Here is a 21,026-nt window from a genome sequence, read left to right as displayed (position 1 = left end):
CAAAGAAAAGAAAGTGATATTTTGTATCCATTTTCTCTAAGTACATTTTTGCTGCCATTTCACATTTTCCTGTGAGACCAGGCTGAATTTTCAGTGTTTTGATGGAATTTGACACAAAGATCTCATAATTATACTTCTTACAATTTCTTTTGTTGTAATTCTTTGTAGTTATGAGACATTGAATCACAAAATTACTCCAGTTTTTCTTCTCTTTGGTGAGGGATTAAACTTCTCCTACACTGCAGTGCATCACTTTTGTAGTTTGTCAGATTGTTTGACACTTTTAACACTCTTCAACCATCACTGACGGCTAGCTTAGCTTTTACAGTTGAGCATCTTTTGTACATTTTTGAGGGAACCTGAGGGACAAAGACACCAACAAAACAAATTTTTGTTGAATAAAAGAATGTTTTTAAGTGTGGTCAGTCGTAAGGCATCAAACTTGAGTCTTGGTCCTTTAAATTTTTCAAACGTTAGCCTGGGGGATGGGGGATGAGCTTGCATTTGAGCACAGGGCAACAGTTGCATAAGTAAATAATCCAGATTGTGTGCAACGACGAGAACAGCACCATCAGCAACAACACCAACATTGATGGACGTTTCCTTGAGATCGGTGACCCTAAAAAACTTGGTTTTAAAACCTGCTGCCTGTTTTGAAACCACACAGTCATTCTCAGCAAAAAACAAAACCCACAAAGACGAGGGTCAGGTCGAATATTCAGATGGATAACCCCCCCTCACCACCACCACCAAAAAACAAAGAAAATAGTGCTGGGATATTATGACATTATAAGTCTCTGAGATATAAAAATTTCACATGACAAGGATTTCTGCCACTTCAGAACGGCAGGAGAGAAAATGTATCGGTGCATATCGCTCTAGCTTTCGTCTTTTTTTCCACTTTTAGCTTTTTTCTTTTTTGCTAAGATACACTGCTCTTATTAAGTGCCCCAACAAAAAAATAGTGCATTAAGAAATAACCATGATTATACATTTCACAATAATACACAAAAGACGAGAAGAACCAGGGGAAACGAATGATGCTGTTTACAAAAAGTTAAATATCGGAAAAGCATTTTTATACAAAAGTGATGAAAGCGTCGTTTTACGTCCTGCTTTCAAAAACAGGGTGACCATGTCATGAATTTTTTTGTTTTCTTTTACAAAAGGGTTAATTCCTCTCACTTGTTCACTCTTTTTACAATATCTAAAAGGTATTAAGACATCAAATGTGTTTACATATATATTTGAGACTATCATTCAGGCCTAAATCACAAAAAGAACTCCCCAAAACATACTTTATAAATACATATAAAATAAGCACAATCAGAAGAATAACAAGAAAATCTGGTACCTAAATGTGATTAAAACTGCTGCAAGCTTTTTCTGGTTAAAATCTACCACTCGACACACCCGCAAAACAGAACTATTGTACTGGATTTAAAAATGAAACATCCAAAACAAAAGAGAAAGAAAAGCTGAAAAACGCTGGGCTGCCTCGACTTTTTACAGATGTTACAGGAACATCTGCTCGTCTCTCCGGCAGGATGCTCGGTTCTTTCTGTAGCTTACAAAATGACTGCACCTTCCTCCTTTTCAGATTATGAGACACAAACATTGTTAAAAGCTATGGTACAGAAAGGAAAACGCTCCAAGACGCGGTATTCATCGGGGGCTTTAAGGACTCCGGTCCTCTGGGCTTTGTTGGGGATTTCTGACTGGAAACCATCTGATGGTTTTTCCAAATTTGAAAGAAGGTTTGAAAATTTTCATTACTTCCTGATTTCCAGGCGTAGTCCGACCCTGGGTCAGTGTCCACCAAGAGCTTTTGTTCTAGTGAGAACCAATCAGATCTGCTGAAACTGAAACACCTGCCAGTGAGCTTAAAAACAGGAAATCTATTTTAAACTAACGTAACTGCTGCAGTTTGAGATCTTTTCTGCTTTTCTTTATTATTTTTTTGGCCAAAGTTTTAAACGAGGTAAAGTATGTAAAAGGAATCCCTGTGAGGGGAAAAGGCTCAGACAGGACTAAACCCTCAGTGTGAAATGTTACTTTTGCTCATTAATATGTTGGGTCAGTGCTACAGAACAGTCTGTCCATAAAGTACAGACAGGCATTTGGGGAAGGGGCCCTCACAGAAATGATAAAGCAGGCAAACTGAGAGGCCTGAATAACAATAAGGATTATTTTAAGCTGTGAACCATGCAGAGCTACTCTAGTAGAGATAAACAATAAAAATAAGCAGAGATCTGGTGATTTTTTTTTTTCTGATGAATATCATCAGAAAGTCTTTGTATTGATCACTTTCAAATTAGTTTGAACGAAGCGAGGTATCTGAGGATGTCACCTTCCACTTTTTTTGTAATTCTGATATTTTTCATGGACGTGATGTTTAGCATAGAACAGATGCTCCCAGTGGACACGCCTCTTTCCTGTCTCACAGTGGTTCAAACTGACCTGAGACCTGTTCAGCCTCCACAGACTTCTCAAGTCAAAGTAACCTGTTTAATTTCTCAGCACGACACGCAGTACTGCAGACACCTGCCCCCCCCCCCCCCACCCCCACCCATAGTTCACACTGACGGAGCGCCGCCTCCACCTGCAGCCGCTGCAGACGTTTTCTGTTCCAGGTTCACAAACGCTCGCCGTGGAGTCTTCAATGGCTGCAGGAAGAACCGACATCCTCGGCCGATGGCGACTGAATTGATGAGCACTCCTCGGGTTTGGGTGCAGCAGTGGACTCTGGGTCAGACGGGGTCGGTCTGAGGGATGGTGGGAAGGATGTTGTTGTTGTGGTGTTTCAGGTTGGGAAGGGTTGTGGGGAGTCTGACGGTACCTGGCTGAGAATCCTCCTCACATGGGGGGCACAATGAGACCTGCCATGGCTGAAACACAACACAGACTCAGTCAGATCTCACGTTTCCAGGTCAGGAAACTCGCTGTCCCTCTGAGGCTGTCCACACCTGCACGGGTATTTTTTTTAAAACCGGTATTTTTTTCCAAGTTTGTTTTGAAAAATATTTCTGTCCACATGAAAATGCAGAAGAAAAGATCTCATGTGCTGTCGAGCATGCCAAAGCAACAGGTGGTGATATACCTGTAACCGTGAAGAACTGTCGGCCAATCAAAAGCCCTCAAACAAACAAACACGGCGCACAGTTTGACCTCAATAAAGGAGTAGGAGACGCACACCTCGGACATTGTGACGCGCAAACACAGAAACTGAGTTTTTGAAAATCTTCCACCTGGCAGGAGTTTCTGTGGACATGAATGCACAGAAAAAGCTACAGTCATCAAAATAACTGTGTAAGCGTTGATGTAGCCTCAACTTTCCTAAAATTCACTGCAAAAATTCCATATCACGATATTCCTTATTGCTTGGACTTTAAGGTTTTGTCCTGAAATCTGTTACCGTACAAGCCGCCCACTTACAACTGCTCAAGACGTCTTTGTGATTAAAGCTTTGGTTACTGCAAGACCTAAAATATCCTTATTTTCTTAAACAGAGTGAAACTATGTCCAGTAATATGATTACACCTCCCAAAAGGTTGGAGCTTTAAATAACCAGGGTTGGTTTAATGTAAACCTGTTGGTTTTTGTCTTTCTGTGAAGTGCTGAAATGTTCAAACCAATTTTGGAGTATGAATCAGCCCGAGGCAGACTGACGTGAGGTTCTTGGACGTCCCTGAGACAACTTAAAGCTAAAGACGAGGACTCAATTATAGGGGAAAAATACTTTAGGGTGGAATTTGCAGTTATATTAACTATATAAAAAAAAAATCTTAAACTTTAAGCTCTAAATTCCCAAAAGTGCCAGAAGTTATGGATCAACTTTGACCGCCGAATGTGTGAAAAGTCAACACATAACACAGAAAGAGTCCTTTTCATACGGCGGCGCTGTGTGGACGTCCGCCTGCGCGTCCAGGTGGGACATGGACAGGAGGACAGCAGGGGGCGGGAGTGCTGACAGGTGGGACGGGGCGGGGGGTGGGATGCTCACCCTGGAGGTTGCTGCCATTGGTGGTGGTGCAGGTGGGGGGCGGGGAGGTCTGTGGCCGCACGACAGGGGCGAAGGCGCTCTTCTGTTTGACTGCAGAAACCATATGGACAGGAGAGAATGAATAAGGGCCTATGGGAGCAGACGAAGAGGAGGAGGTGAGGAAGACAAGGGAAGGAGGGGTAGGAAGGTGCGAGGAGGGGTCCTACAGGAGGAGGACGTGACGGTAACGAGCAGGCAGACAGACAGGAGGAGATGAGCGATCGGACGGAGATGAGGCGAATCATGCAGGGAGGAGGATGATGAAGAGGAGGGTGAGGAGGAGGAGGAAGAATGGGTCCCTGCCTCAGATCGGGCCGAGGTCTGCAGGAACAAACATGCTCCGAGCACAAACAGCTGCACATCTGGCAAAGTTGATCCATAACTTGAAGGACTTGTTTGGAATAAACCAACCTGAGAGCAGCAGCAGCTTCACCTGCACACACTGTACAGGTGTGTGTGTGTGTGTGTGTGTGTGCGTGTCTAACGATGTTTGTGTTTTAATAAATCACCCACTCGTTTATTCTCCTCGTGTCTTTAGGCAAACAGCTGTGAATCTTTCTGCTGCTTCTATAACAGACCTCTGATTAAAGGAACAGTTCAACATTTTCAGAGATTCTTTCAGGAAGTGACCTGTTAGGATAGAAGTTAACCATCTCCCAGTGATCAGTGCAGAGCTGGAACCATCAATCAGCGATTCACTTCAGGTTTATTTATATCGCCAAATCACAACAGTCGCCTGCGGGCGCTTTATATTGTAACAATAATGTAAACATCACCTCTGTGAGATTTTTTTTCTTTGGGTATTTCAGGATCCTTGCTGAAGTTTTTGGGACGCAGCCCAAACCGATCTGACATTTACACGAAAAACAGCCAAAGTACGAGTTTGAGTAAAGTCCCGAAGCTCGCGGCTGTTCTGAGGCCTTCAGTCCTCAAACTACAGCTCTGTGATCACAACAAAACTTTCCTGGTTAAATAAAACAGTAAAAGAAACGTCTTCTTTGGCAGATGACGTTTCCTCCTTTCCATTTGGTCCCTTTTCAGTATTTTGGTGATTGAAATATTTTGTTCCTCTGAATCTCGAGCTGTCTTTAAGCTGAAGAGACGTTGAGAATCTTTCCTTAAAAGGCCACAGAAATCACGAGGACGTGACTTTAAAGTCATTTTATCATAATATCGGCTGCGTTGCTTCCTTTCGGGGTCTGAAGCTTCCCCAAAGATTCAGGTGAAATTCCCAAATTTCCAGTGAGATCTTAGACCCTGAGGTCACTGAGGCAGATGGCTCCAGCTCTGTGCTGAACACGTTGGTGGATTCACCTCCATCTGAACTGGTCTCTGTCTGAAATAAAGAGACTGAAATATACCTCTCCAAATGCTGAGCTGTTCCTTTAAGAGCTTCCACAGAGTTTATGGGCCACAGTGTGTCTGTGATGATTCAAGGACAGCATTTGAACATGGAACTGTAAAATGAAGCGGGGGAATGTAAATGTGATTTATCACTTCATGCCAACAAGCATCAGTCTGTCCTGGATCGCTGCTTCTTTCTCCTCACATTTCCTCCTCCTTGGCTCCTTCTTGTTGTTTCTCCAGCTGATATTAATGGATTCGGCCCAAAGCGTGAATGCATGAATGCATGAAGGATGCGGTGAGGATGTTAGTGGGGTTAGCAGAGGAGGTGGAGGGGATGGGTGAGGAGGAGTATGGACAGGGGGACAGTCAGAGGAGGGAAGGAGGAGGTGAACAATGCGTGGCAGTATTAAGTCCACACACACACACACACACACACACACACACACACACACACACACACACACGCAGACCCTCGGCGGCAGGAAACTGTAGCTCAGCCAGGCGAGATGTGAGCCCACCTTTTGTTTAGTCGCCAGGGACGACAACATCACCTGGCAAGGAGACGCTTTTTGAGCTCACTACCTCCTAAACGAGTCTCGCTGAGACTCGCTGAGTCTTTGATACAGAAGCCAAAACAATGGAGCGCTCCCCCCGGGCGAGTTTAGACTTTACCAGTCTCCAAAACACACCTGCGCCTTCCACGCTGCTGCTCCGACTTCAGGCATGTTAATCAGAGCCGAGTGTAAAGTTGGAGGAACAACACGGCCGGCTCAGAAGCATCGACTCGTCTCCCGCAGCAGGAAATGCTTCACTTTTGTTCACTGGTATTGCTCTGTGCACATCGCCATTATCAGTCTGCCATCAAGTCACTTTAATTTTCCATATCTTTAATCCACATACAGATTATATCGTCTGTGTTGTTCAGGCTGTTGATTAATGTGGTCTTACAGGTAAAGCCGGGTATCCAAACTTCAACAATTCTCTGTGTATTATTTTTTGTCAGGTTCATGTAAACTGTGTTACAAAGATCTTCTGCCATTTACTAACATTTTAAAGCTGCTCTCAGCCGAATCACAATTCATGATTACTCTGGATTTTACTCAGATAAGAGGAAGGAATATTTTTAATGCTGTTTTTCCTTCTGTCACCAAAGCATAAAACACCAGACTGAGAGGAGCGCTGCGAGTAACCAAATAGATTTTACTAATAACTTTTTTTAATTCAACTATTGGCCTTGCTGAAGGCTTCCAGCTATCATTTATAGCCCAAATAATCTGAACTGTACCAACTGCCATTATAACTGCTTTCAGTGAGCAGAGGCTCCCAAGTACCTTAAAGACACCGACCGTAAACACGACCATTACTCATTCCTGCTTACTGTAAATGCTGCATCCTTTCTGCTTCATCCTGTTACTGATGCAGATACTGAAACCTCTATTAAAGCCTCGCCTAACAAGCATTACCTTAACATGCAACAATCCACCTTCAGCTCACATACTTTCATTACATGAACTTTAACCTCCAAACTGACACTTCATCTCCTTTCAGAGCTTACGTTTCAATTCAGACATCAGCCAAGTGCAGAGCATTAACGCACAGAACAGCGTACATATCTTCAGTGCCGATTTTGGAAATGTGGCAGATTTAAGCAGCAAGCACAGATTTTTTTCTGGGGGATTTATTTCTATCCGGGGTACCAAACACAGCGCGGTGGGTTTTGGAGCATAAATCAGTCAGATTTTAGCCACAGTTGTAAAGGTTCCCTCCTGCTGACTGACTCCCGGATGGATGAGGTTTGGTCTTGTTAATGTGGTATTTACATGTTTTACTCACTTGCGTAAGCAGAGTTGGCAGTGGAGCCGTTGAGGAAGCTGGGGGATCCAGGTACGCCCAGATTGGTCATCCCCGCTGCTCCGTATCCGTTCATGGTGGACGTGATGGTATTGTAGTTGGACTGCTGAGGTGTGGAGCTCGGCACGTAGCCGCGAGGAGACACACTGTTTGAGTTACGGGAGTACCCTAAGAGGAGGAAGAAGTTCTTTATCATGTGTCCATACACTGATTTCATCCTGAATCAGATGGTACCAACAAATCTGAAGGTGGATAACATGAAAAATGTTTGTCATCATTACTTGAGAATTACCATTTTGTTCTACTTTACACTTGAACTCGTGCTTTTGATACACGTTTGACTGTTTTAGTGATGAATTGTGTTACAGATTAATCACTACTTTGTGTTGCGGGTTGTGAAAGCTTTAAACCAGATTTAACCATTTTGACATGACAACTTCCAAGAGTCACTGCCTCTAAATTTTTCAGTTTCATTTAAAGTGGACCCATTCTGTTCATTTCCAGCTCCAGTTTTTATTCTGAGGCTCTGGTACAGTAGCTTTGCATGATTTGCACAGCTCAAAATAATCCTTCTCTATCTTATTCGGAGTTGGTGCAGGGCCTCAGTTAGTCCTCTGAGGCCTCTTTCCCACCAACAGGGTTCCGGAGCCGGGCCGTAATTTGAACCGTTTGGCGGGTTTTCCACCGTGGAAGCACTCGGTGCTCGGCCGAAAAACAGGTTCAAATCCGGCCCCGCAAACTAGCTGGTCTCGAACCAAGAAGAGGGGCGTGACTCTGCCATCTCAACATCCAGTTTTCTACCATATTACATGTGTATTACAGGAGAAAAGTGAAGCGATGTTCACGGCTGTGAATTAGGTTGGGCTCTAAGGCTGAACTTGCTGCTTTGTATCATTTCATATCACAGATAAAAGGACACAAAGTGCGTACTTGTCGTCTTGCTCTAATCTCTGTCTGTGTTTCCCTCTGTGCTGCACACAGATGCTGCAGTAGTTTGGTTTGGACCCTAAAACGTATTTGCAGCACAGAAAGGGGAGCGGGTTCTCCCACGTTTGTGCGCTTCAGCTTCGTGTCCAGACGAGGACCCGCCCACACTCATACGTAAAGGAGCGGTTCACAGAAACGCGGTGGGAACGCGGGCCCATTCTTAAGCTTTTCGCCGGTTCATTGGGAACAGCACAGGCACTTGCACGTGAACCGGCTCCTCGGCGGTGGGAAAGTAGCATGAGTGTAACAGGCTCTTTTAGCTCCTCCTCCTTTACTCTAGCTTTCTTCTGATTGGCTGCTTTTATAAAACCTCAGGTTTTAACAGCAGGTGGGTGGAGCTTCTATGTCTGAGATGACCATATTAGGGATGTTTCCTCTGTATGAATCATACAGATCCAAGATTAGAAAAAATGTGGGACATAATTTGAAACTTTTGCCACCATTGGAACAGGATAAATATGACACAGAAGGACAAGGAAATCCCCTTTAAGTAGCTGTAATTATTAAAAACATTTACAACATATTTGTGTTTTTCTTCTTAGTTTTTAATCCATTAATCATCTCATGACCCCCTCTGATTTATCAGGTCACTCTTTGGATGAGAACCAAACAGTAAACCAGCAAACAAAATACAACTGAAAAAGTAATTTTAAGTAGGTACAAAACTTATAAAAAACTTATATAAAATATAAAAACTTTAGAGGAGTCAAAGCTTACTGTGAAAAGTGAACTTTAATTTAAACGACATCATCGTTCCCTAACTTTTAGCACAGCGTTTTGTACGTCCTCTCCAAAAAGCAAAAACACAACTGAAGCACTGTAATGCACACCAAACTGACAGGCAGCGATATGAAACTGTGTCATCACTGCAAACTTGCTTTAGTCTTTACTAACAGACATTTTTTGAAAACCACCAAAAAAAGGCCTAAAACTTTCCTAACTAGATTCCACTGAAACAATACCAAAGGGAATAATTCAGAATAAATAAACAGAATAAAAATCTGAGTTAAGGGTTTTGTTTTTTTTTACCCTGGAAGGTACATTAGTTTTGGCCTAAAACTGGTTAAATAAAAGGCCAAATCACCTCGCAAAAAAACCCCTAAAAACATAACTGTTGCTTAAATCTCATTGACCTCTCTGCTGTGACCTCAGCAGTGACATCATCCCACCTATCACTGCTGGTCTCCTGTGATAAAGCATTCACCCCCCGCACATGAAGTCTGCCCTTCATCTGTCACCTGACTCCTGCGTTGCACTTACCTCCACCCCCACCCCCCCATGCTCCCTCTGACTGACCCTCATCCAAGATGCATTGAATACCAATGTTCCCGCAGCACTCAGCCTGACCTCTGACCCCCTCCTGAGGCTCCACAGTTCCCACCGACCCTGGGCCGAGCTCGCTGAGCAGAGCTAACAGAGTGCCAAGTAGCACGTTCCCCCCCCCCACCTCCACCCTCTTCCCTTTCCCTTAACTTCCCATTTCAGGCCAACGCAATTCCCAGCAGGAGCAGCTGATGGAGCGCTGCCCGGGGACGAGGGCGAGGAGAGGCGGCGATGGGAAACACATGTGGAGAAGCCGAGTCAAGGGAGCGGCTGAGTGCTCACACTAAATGTAAGGATTGTTCTTTAATAAAAAAAAAACCAAAAAAAAGCCTTAACAAATGAAGTGAGTGTTGGGTGGTGTTTGTCTTGGTGCGTTCCCGCTCCCTGTCCATTTTCACCACAGCAGCGTGGGAAGCAGCTCGGATACAGGTCACATCCTTGGAGCTCATTCACACTGAAGCCTGAAATTTGCTGCTGTTGAGCTGGTTAATGGAGAGTTTGGATTTCACTGTGCAAACAATGAGGGGTCCCTGCAGGTGGACCGGTTGTGATGTCTTTAATGACAAATATTAATGACTTAATGACTTTAATGCCTAAAAAAGGTCAAGCTCTTCAAAATGATTTCAGTTTATTCCTCCTTTATCAGTTAAAAATGTTATTTATGTCACTTTAGCTAATTTTAGCGCGTTTAACCTCAGCACTGAAACTTTAATTGCTTTAAAATTAAATTAATCAATCAGGCCTTCTGTATGCGCTGAAAACGTTTCTGCCCTGCTGTTGCTCTGTTATATGTACTGTAGCTTAGATATATGTTAAACACCTGAGTGTAAGTATAAAGACAACAAATTTAAATTGGACGGCTAAAGCCACGTAGAGAAAGGTGAGGCTAGCCAGCTAGCTGTAACTTAGCAATGCTATAAAAATTCGCTGGTAGGAAAATTACCGTATTTTTCGGACTATAAGCCGCTACTTTTTTCCCACGTTTTGAACCATGCGGCTTATAGCCCGGTGCGGCGTTTCTGTGGATTTTTCTTTAACCACCAGGGGGCTCTTTAGCAGGATATGAATCATGGGACGTCAAAGTTGGAAATCAAAGAAGAAAGCGCCAACAAATGCTAGCAGCAGGCACAAAAGAGATTTTTTTCAAACTCCCTCATCATGGAAACCACAAAAAGAACTTCCTATGATGCCGCTTTTAAGTTGAGGGCTATCGACCTGGCACTACAGGAGGGAAATAGAGCCGCTGCACGTAAGCTCGGCGTGAACGAATCAATGGTGAATTGACTTGTTATAACTCAAATTTGGGGTTGTCTGTCCCCCTCTGCTGAGTGCCGAGTAATTGTGGAAAACCGAGAGCGGCGGAGATACCAGCGGCTTATAGCCCGGTGCGGCTTATATATGTACGTTTCCAGTTTTTTCCAAAAAATTTGTAGGTGCGGCTTATAGTATGGTGCGCTCTATAGTCCGGAAAATACGGTATAACATTAGCCAAGTTTAAATTATTTGAATGCAAGCTGATTTACCAACTCATTCAACCAGTGTCTGCGAGTTAGGATGAATTAGCAAACCTTATTTAAGATGGTGTTTTGCTATGCTGGACAGCTAACAGTTTGTGGGTCTGCAGTATAGCAGATAAAACATTCATAAAGCTCCCCAGTTCAGGACTGGGAAGGAGCCATAAACCTGGCCTCAGGCGGTCACAGGCCAGTGGATTTCCCAGTACTGGTCCCAAACCCAGAAAAATGGGAGGGTTGTGTCAAAGAAAGCATTCCAGCATAAAATCCAAGCCAAATCCACCACTGTGGCGACCTCTCAGGAAATACAGGTGCAGCATATTTTCTGCATTAGCAGGCAAGCTAATGCTGTGTAACATTAGCCAGAAGAAAGAAAGCTCAGGGTCAGTTCTGACACAAAGCTAAACAAACATCCCTCTATGACTCGAATGTCCTGTGATTTCTAAAATTCATGACTAGATAAAACTGCATTTCTTTGAGCTAATGTTAGCCAAAGTTAGTTTATTAACTAAACCAGAAAAACTACTTGCTGAACATATTACTTAACAGTTAGCTAACCTTACTGTGCTTCCTCACTAACTTCACTACCTGAAGCCACATCAGTGCTAGTTTCTCGCCCGTCATTACTCTGTGTTGAGTGTGTATTGTGGTGAGGAGCCATTAGTGGACTCCATGTCTAAGCTAACGTTAGCTAATGTTGCTCACAGTTAGTACTGTAGGGGAGGGAGATATTTAATTCACTTGGAAGTGACCATGCACACATCTTAAACATATAAACTGTACTGTTTATATTGTTTTAATTTTATGTTCATTTTATTTTAAATGTTTTTGTTTAAAACATCCATTTTGTGGATTCTGATGCCCACAGTTTAGCAGACTGCAGGTTACATTAGATTAACATGAAATATTAATACTATTCTGGGTTTGTAATTGATTACAGTATATTAATCAATTACAAACCCAGCGAGCCGTTTGTAGCGCTCTCCGACTTTGAAGCCTCGTAGCGTCACAGTAACGCTGCAGTCCGCTCTCACGATGCTTTTATGAAAGACTAGACCCTCAGAATTGGATTGACACCTCATTTGGCCAATCAATTTATGGAATGGGTTTTCCAGAGCCAATAATAAGCAGACAGTGTCATGTGACTTCTCTGGACATGCCCCCAAATGTTCTCCAATCGTTCTTATTGGTCAATTCTGACCCAAAATTCAAAACCACAGCTGTATAGCCAATAAAATTCCTGACACGTGGGTATATGGTCCTATGGGGTGTGTTTTCACATGAATCCATAAACTCCCTGCGTAGTCAGTTTGTCCTCTGTGCGTGAAACTGGGCAGGAAGTAAGAGTGTGTGCGTCATCAACGGATTGTCAGAATGCATCAAAAACAGACTATATTTATTCAACGAAGTAACTACATGACTCACGAGAGTGGATTAATATTTATTAGAGGATTTCGTCACTGATTCGACTGGTTTTATTGCTGAAAAATCCGGCGAACGAACAGCTGTTACTCTGAAGGCGATTCATGGTACATGTAACTTTTTATTCTCAGCTCGTCATCGTATTATATGCAGTTTAGATGTAAATATGTATGTAACGTGAGCTTGACCTGCACCATTACACAGAAAATATCACCGTACGCTGTTGTTGTGCCACATATTGTGTGTGTGTGTTTTACATATGGATATTTACAAGAGCAGTGTAGGGGGCAGGGAAGGTTGTTACAGGTCTCGATGAGGCTTTCACGGGTGTCTTTATTACGTTTATTACGGCAGGATGAGGAGGACAATGGCTCAGAGCTTTTTTTGACCAGTAAATTTCTAAAGTTTTACAAAAAGCTTTATGCTTTGTGTACGTTTTGTTTGTGGGGGTGGGGGTATTTGTTTGGGAGGGGGTTGTAAGTTGTGTATCAGAGAAGGACTATTGGGAGGATTGTGGTTTTTTTTATTTTATTTTATGTGTATATGTAGTGTTTACATTCACTGTAACTGTTGATCAATATGCAATTTATTTATTTTGTGTGTGTGAAGGAATCACTGAAAATAGACTTGGGGGGGGGGGGGGGGGGGGGGTGAATGAAGGCCAAACATTTTCCTTCTTTTACAAATTAGGGCAACCTCTGATTTATATGTCTATAATTATAATTAATTTGTACTATCAGTAACTTTGTGTATAGCAGAGGATTCCTCAGGGTCGTATCTTTGATTAGAGCCTCATTGATGACTGTATGTTGAAGCATTGAGGAGTTACAGATATTTGAAGTCTGTATAACAAAGGCTGCTCTCATGTGAGACCACGCCTAGACATCAACACACCAAAACCTTTACAAAACAGTAGGTTTTTGTGCTATCTTGATAAAAAATATGAAATACACGTCAACAAGACTTCATTCTACAGCTTCATTATATTTTCCAATCCATACCTTCTACACTCAGTGTGTAGTTACATGAAAACACAGGAAAAATCTAGGCGAGGCAAAAATTGTCTAATTTTTCTGTGTTCCAAACTTAATAGCTACATACTCATTACAGTTACAGCATTTTTGACTGCAAAAATGAAAAATATAGCTTGTCTTCTTCACAAAGAGACCAAGCTTTTGCACGTACTCCAAAGAGTTCAGGAACAGCAGCTGATTTAATTTGGGTATGCTTTTTCAGGCGTTTTTGGTGATTTTGGAGCGGCCAGTTAAAGGGTTAAAAAAAGCATGTAAAAACACCACCAAAAGCTTATTTAAGCATTAACTGTGATTCTGTGATCTTTGCATGCAAAGTTATAAATATGGCTGAAATTGGTTCAAAGCAGCAGTTTAATTAAGTAAAATATTTTTTTTAAAAAGATTCTTGGGGCGTATTTTTCTTGTATCAGACTTTCCTCGTGACCCCGTAGACTCTGACAAAGAAAGTCCAGAGGAAAACGCCTTCATCTTGCAGGAGGATGACATGATGCTGAGCAGGCTGAGCTGTTCTGAATTGGAGCTGTAAATTACCTGCCTTGTCCGCCTGATAAGACTTGGGCTCGGGAGCTGCTGTTTTTATTAATGTTTTAATCACGGTGGATAATTGCGAGGAGCACACAGGGCCATTTCATACTTTATAACAGCGGGGAGGACGGCATTAGATCCTCGGTGTAATGTTTCCAACTGGACTGGAGTTATGAATTTTCAGCATGGCTGCTACCTCTTTTCCCATGACCTCATAGATTCCTGAAAGGTGTTTGCTGCCGGGCCGATGGGAAAACCAGGCAATGGTTTGTGGTGGAAGCGGAGGGGGGTGTCCGGGGAGTAAAAGCAGCTCGATCTGCTTCCTGTCGACGCGTTCACAAGCTGTTTGCTGCACGTTTTCCTGAGCGTTTCTGACAGAAGCAGAACTGACTGCTGAAAGGAAACACTGAGGATAACAAATCCACAGAGCTGCAGTGGAGCGAATGTATCCGCTAACAAGGACTGAGATATATCTGATTTCCACTGCTGTCCAAAAACTTCAATTTTTTCTTAACACGCTCTTGTTTGTTTTGCCTGACACTTGCAAAAACAATAAACGTGGATTAATGTACTGCTGCGGTTTTATCTCTTTGTTAGAGATTAGTTTTATAATTAAGAGAGATGTGTAAACTTTAATGAATTCTAGCTAACTCTACTGACCTTCACTTAACCCTCCGTGGAAGTCTGACAGTCCCTCCTGAACTATAATGAAGTCGACTTTACTGATGTTTGTTTGTGGGACTTGACTGAAATTTAAAGTCTATTAGACTCTACTGGGAGCCATGTCCCCTGGATTCTACTGAACTCTACAGAACTATTCTAAAGGTCTTGTGACATCTTCAAAACTGGAAAAAAGATGTACTAGACTCCACTGAGCCTTACTCAGCTGTGCTAGCCTGAGCGTATCGTCACTGAGACGACGTGTTTCAGACATGCTGGTGTTCACGGGCTTCCTGCAACAGCACGAGTGAAATACCAAAATACCCACATGTTGGCTGCGATTTTTCTGATAGCACAAGCTGCCGTGTAATTATGGTAATTCAAAATGCACTTGCACAAACGTGTCGCGGGAGACTTTAACAAGGCCAACTTAAAGACTGTACTCCTGAAATTCCACCAACATGTCAAATGTTCTACAAGAGGGGAGAACATCTTGACCATATTTACTCCAACATTAAGCACGCTTACAGAGCCAAACCCCTCCCCTACCTCGGCCAGTCCGACCATCTTTCCCTGCTGCTCACCCCAGCATACACCCCCCTCAGCCAGAGAGCCAGGCCTACTGTAAAAACCATTACAACCTGGCCTGAAAACGCACTCTCCGACCTACAGGACTGCTTCACACACACAGACTGGGATTTATTTGAACACGAGGACCTGGAAACATTCACAGGGACGGTACTGGACTACATTAAGCTCTGTATCGGAAATGTGACTGTTAGCAAAAACATCCGGGTTTTCCCTAACCAGAAACCCTGGATGAACAGCCGGGTCCGTTCACTCCTCAAAACCCGCGATGCTGCCTTCAGGTCAGGCGACAGAGCTCTGTACAGTGCTGCTCGAGCTGACCTGAAAAGAGGAATTAAAAAAGCCAAAACGGACTACAGGAGGAGAATAGAGTCCCATCTGTCCAGCAGTAACACTCGGGAGGTGTGGCAGGGCATTCAGAACATCACAGGCCGCTTTTCCACCGACGGGGTCCACTGGTGCCTTTATTTGAACTGTTCAGCGGTTTTTCCACCGCGGAAACACTCGGTGCTCGGATGAAAAACGGGTTCAACTCCGGCCCCGCAAGCTACCTGGTCTCGAACCACGAACGCATGACGAAAGCAGCAGAAGGGCGTGACTCTGCCGTCTCAACATCAAGTTTTCTACCATATTACATGTGTATTACATGAGAAAAGCGAAGCGATTTTCACGGCTGTGAATTAGGTTGGGCTCTAAGGCTGAACTTGCTGCTTTGTATCAGTTCATATCACAGATAAAAGGACACAAAGTGCGTACTTGTCGTCTTGCTCTAATCTCTGTCTGTGTTTCCCTCTGTGCTGCACACAGATGCTGCAGTAGTTTGGTTTGGACCCTAAAACGTATTTGCAGCACAGAAAGGGGAGCGTGTTCTCCCACGTTTGTGGGCTTCAGCTTCGTGTCCAGACGAGGACCCGCCCACACTCATTCATAAAGGAGCAGTTCACAAGCATGGTGGAAACGCGGGCCCGTTCTTAAGCTTTTTGCCGGTTCTTTTGGGAACAGCACGGGCACTGACACCAGAACCCCGGCGGTGGAAAAGGGGTAACAAACTTCAGAGGCTGTGATGTGACTGCAGGAGACCTGAGTGTGTCACTAGCAGAGGAACTTAACTGTTTCTTTGCTCGCTTTGAGACACCTCAGGACCACCCATCTGCTCCCCTCCCTGATGGACATCTACACCTCCCGCTGCCTCAGCAGAGCCAGAAACATCATCAAGGACAGCTCACACCCTGGCTTTGACCTGTTTGACCTGCTGCCCTCTGGCAGGAGCTACAGGAGCATCAAAGCCAGAACAAACAGACTCAAGAACAGTTTCTCCACCAGAGCAATCACCACCCTGAACTCTCACACTCACCCACTGTAACTGTGCAACACCCACATCTCTGTGCAATATTATATTATTCATACTGAACAATATCTATCACTCCTAGATTGTGCAATATCCAGTATTCATTCACCAAGTGCAATGCTCACCATCTTCATTATTATATGTATACACTTATTTTATTTTATTACAATGTATAGATTTTTATACATTGTTTTATTTTCTGTATTTTTTATAGAAGTTCTATTTTTATATTTTAGAAAGTTTGACTTCCTACAGCATGGCACTGAACAGGAGTGGCCCTCCAATCTCATTGTACATTTTGTATAATGACAATAAAGGCATTCTATTCTATTCTATTCAATCCACTAGAGTCTTGCAATCAAAAGAGTCTTTAAAAGAGTCTTTTGAAGTCTCAGACTCTTAATAAAGTTCGACCCTAAAATGTTTGCTGGACTCTACTCAACTTTACTCAACTCTGTTCATGCCTTTATTAGCCTAGTGCTCTTCCAACTCTAAACTACTGAATGAGTCAGTAGGCTACCAGCTCAAAGTATGCTAATCTTTCGCACTCTCAAACTCTTAATAAAAATGGACTCTAACATATCTTCAGGAATTTACTGGACTCTGGGGGATAGTAAACTCTACTGGTCTCTAACGAATTCTGCTTGGTCTCCATTTGTGCAGTCTAATGCAGTCTACTGAGCACACTCCTGATGCGGTGTAAACCATGAAGCCTCCATCCCCTCATGGATAGCAGCGTGCTCTCACCCTGGTCGGCCTGTGAGGCCTCGGAGATGTTGACAGCGAGCTGACTGCTGAATGAGTTCACTCCCATCATCCCCGAGTGAGCGGCTGAGCCGGTGAGTGACGGCAGCTGGTTGTGACTGCGGGGGACGCTGTAGAGCGCCTCAGTGAGGTCGGCCGCTCGCTTCAGGATGATCTCCTGGGCAGAGGGCGAAGAAAAGGACGGTACTTTATGAGAGCCACTGTTTGCAAACAGTGAATACACCGGTCTCAGTTCTGCGGTTCCCACGAGTGATCTGCATTGAAAATGTAACGTCTACACGGTGAAGTGTGTGATAAAATAATAGGAGACCATCGAAAACATTTTTATAGATTTATGAACTTTGTTGTATATCACACTGAAGTGTTAGCAACATAATCAATCACTGAATGATTTTTTAAAACCTTACATGGATGGTTACAGTTGTTATGCAACTGGGTGATATGCAAGTTTTTGAATCTGAAGAGGCCAAAGGTCAAAGTGAAGGTGCTCCCTCACCTGGTTGTTGTGTGGCATCCCATACAGAGCCTCCACCAGGTCGGCCGCTCGCTTCAACAGCACCTCCTGAGCAAAGAAGAGGACAAAAACGAAGGTTCAGCACAGAAAACAGTTGATGTAGTTATTTTTACACTGCTGCATATCCTTCACTGCAAACACCTGAAGATGATGTGAGATGTTGTTCATGTCCACTGCAGACAGCACAAATGACTGACATCCTGCTCAGAACAGCAGGAACGTCTCCGAATGCTTCACACGCTTTAAACTCAGCTGGTTTTTGTATTCTGAGTAATTAAAATATGACCGTGTTTCTCCTCGTTTCCTTCCTTCACCTTTGTCTTTTACTTCCTTTTAAGCTTTTCTACACTTACCCTCCTAATCTTTCTTTCCTTGTGTTGACCCACCTTATCCTTGTTTCCTAATCTTCAATCTTTTCAAGTGTCTCTTTGCATTCCTTCTTTCATTGCAGCCTCTTATACCTGCGATTCATCCTCCTCCAGGTGAGCTGACGTCATCAGTATTTGTAGTCATGCTCGTCATTTCATTGGTTTCACCGCCGCGAGTCGTGGAACGCTTTGAAATTTTAAAATGTTCAGCTTCTACATTTCTACATGTTAGTACCAGAGGAGAGGAAAACACACACACACACACACACACACACACACACACACACACACACACACACACACACACACACACAAGTGTGTTTTGCTATCTTTGTGGGGAATTTCCATTGACTTCCATTCATTTCTACAGCCTAAACCTTACCTTTACCCTTTTCCTAACCCTAACCATCACATACCTAACCCTAACCCTAACCTAAACTCAATTCATACCTTAGCCCTAACTCTGACCCCTGATCCAAAAACAGGGTTTCCCCTTGTGGGGACAAGATTCCAGTCCCCACAAGGAGCAATTGGTCCCCACAACGTAGTATATGTCAGGAAAATTGTCCCCACAAGGTATTATAAACATACGCACACACACACACACACACACACACCCATGCTAGAGGCTGTTTTCCCATCAGCCCACAGGAGAGGAAACATCCTATCTGAGAGCCTGCTGTACAGCGATGGCGGTTAATAATGTGAGTGATAAACTGGTACATACAAACACAAAAACAGAGGATGGATGAAAAAAGGAAAAAGGAATGAAAAAGAGGCAGAAAATAAGGAATGAAGGAAGGAAACAGGAGACAAAAAGGAATGAGAAGTAAAAATAACGCAGAATAGGGAAATAACGAGAGAAACCTGGGAAAAGGAAATGAGACAAGGTGACAGGAAGGAAGGAAGAGAAGGAAAGTAACATGAGGAAACAAGGAAAAAATAAGGGATGAGGCAAGGAAACAAGAAATAGGAAAGAGAAAGTGGAGAATTATAATGAAGGACAAAAATGGAGGGGAGCAAAGAAATACCAACAAAAAGAAAGAGGAAAGGAAAAAAGGAAGAAACATGGAAGGAAACAAGGAAATGTGAAGAAACTAAAAAAAAGCATTCCTGAAAGGATTGAAGGTAAGGAAACAAGGATAAGTAGGGTCGACAAAGGAAGTAAAGACAAAGGTGAAGGAAGGAAACAAGGTGATGTAAACAAAGTGCTGAGTGGCACCTCAGAAAAGCCTGAGGGTGATCAGCTGATGGAGGGAGGGGGAGGAGGCGGTGTGGAGTCCCAGAGGAGCAGCAGTGGGGAGGTGGAGGCCTCTGCTGGATCTCCCTGAGGTATTACAGCAGGAGACAGAGAGGCTCAGTTTTTAAAGAACTGATGAAGGAAGAGGGTAAATAAAAAGCAGTGACACCAGTTCAGCACCAGTGCGACCATTAGACTCCAGCACTGACTCAGAGCTCACACCCTGGATGCATATCGCATGCCGGGAGGTGCACATCGACGAGTGTTTGCAGGGATTCGCAGGCAGCGCAGAAAACTGCCGGGAACTGACGTGGAAGATGAATTTCTGACACTTGGCCCCCCGTAGCTCCCCCAGCCCTGCAGACAGTACAGGTGCCGCCCGCAGGAACGCCCTCTGAAAGGGACCGACTGCCAGCAGCATCAGGACCCGTGCTTTTGTCATTTCCTGCCTTCAGGCTTTCCTTTCACAATGACATCAGCACCTCACGTTTCCTTCCATGTCCACCTTTGCTTCCTTTCATTTTTGTTCCCTCATCTCCTTTCTCCTCCTCCTTTCCTCCATTTCATTTCTTCATTATTTCCCTTGGTTTCTTTTTTTCTTTCATAATGAGCTGACATCAGCACCTCAGCTTCTGTGCACCGGGTGCTGCCGTCAGCATGCTTCCTGAAACTGGCCAATGAGAACAAAGGTGGCTTTTCTGGAGCTCAAACGGATCATTTCAGTTCAGTTCTTTCTTCAGTAAGTCACTAAAATAACATGAAGTTTAGATAAAATGAATAAAGCATCCTTTTTTTCTGTAATCATTCCCACACGACGTGCCAAAGGATCCGTGCGCTTCCTGCACCTTTGGATATTATTTATGGCTGAAAGATTCATTGTTGCCAGATTCTATTAAAATAAGTTTCAGCATCAAACTGTCCCTCCACATTATTTTTAGAGTGCAGCTTTAATAAGGACTAAAGGAGCGTGAGCTTCCTCCACCTGTGATGATTGTGGAGCTGACCTGAACCGTTTCTTTGAACTGAGCATTAGAGATTCATCTGCTGTCAGACGCTCAAATCTGCGTCTGCTTATTTCCATCGAGTTTCACTGCAGACCGCGGAGATTAAAGAGGATTTCTACTCTGGATTCTACTGTTTCTGTGGAAGTTTGTGGTGGAGCCGCAGCGCCTAAACAAAACGTCTCCAGAGACACACGTCGTGTTCCTCCTGCTCCCTCGGAGCTGGCGGCGAACCGGCCAATGACGCGCAGCGATCTCCATTTCCCACGACAGACGCTGACCTCGGAGGAGGCGGTCCGGCACGCAGAGGCTTCGTCCTCGACCTGAAGCTCGAGCGGCGAACTGAGCGCGTCACTGAATCAGCTGTTTGATGTTAAACACGAATAGCTGCTGAGCTCAGCTCTTCTTTCTGCTCCCTCCTTCCTTTCTTCCTTCTCTCCTTCCTGTTTGTCTTCCCTTCATTCCTTTTCTTTCTTCCTGTTGCCTAACTTCCTTCC

The 21,026-nt window shown here is 43.8% G+C and overlaps 1 protein-coding gene across 3 annotated transcripts in view; it reads right to left on the bottom strand.

Annotated features, from left to right (window-relative positions):
* Positions 1-2,592: 2,592 nt before the first annotated feature.
* LOC115786703 (transcription factor COE3) overlaps positions 2,593-21,026 on the bottom strand; it is a 157,294-nt gene continuing 138,860 nt past the window's right edge. For 2 of the 3 annotated variants that reach the window (XM_030739058.1, XM_030739059.1), the window contains exons 12-16: positions 17,903-17,968; positions 17,389-17,563; positions 7,223-7,408; positions 4,004-4,093; positions 2,593-2,888 (exon numbers count right to left, since the gene is read on the bottom strand). In XM_030739058.1, coding sequence (XP_030594918.1) covers positions 2,857-2,888; positions 4,004-4,093; positions 7,223-7,408; positions 17,389-17,563; positions 17,903-17,968 — 549 coding nt within the window. In that variant the 3' untranslated portion in view covers positions 2,593-2,856. The remainder of the gene's footprint in view (positions 2,889-4,003; positions 4,094-7,222; positions 7,409-17,388; positions 17,564-17,902; positions 17,969-21,026) is intronic. The other variant, XM_030739060.1, reaches the window with a different exon arrangement.

Source organism: Archocentrus centrarchus, chromosome 10 (genome assembly GCF_007364275.1).
Source record: "Archocentrus centrarchus isolate MPI-CPG fArcCen1 chromosome 10, fArcCen1, whole genome shotgun sequence".
NCBI classification, from domain to species: Eukaryota; Metazoa; Chordata; class Actinopteri; order Cichliformes; family Cichlidae; genus Archocentrus; species Archocentrus centrarchus.
This window is presented reverse-complemented; position numbering and strand designations above follow the sequence as displayed.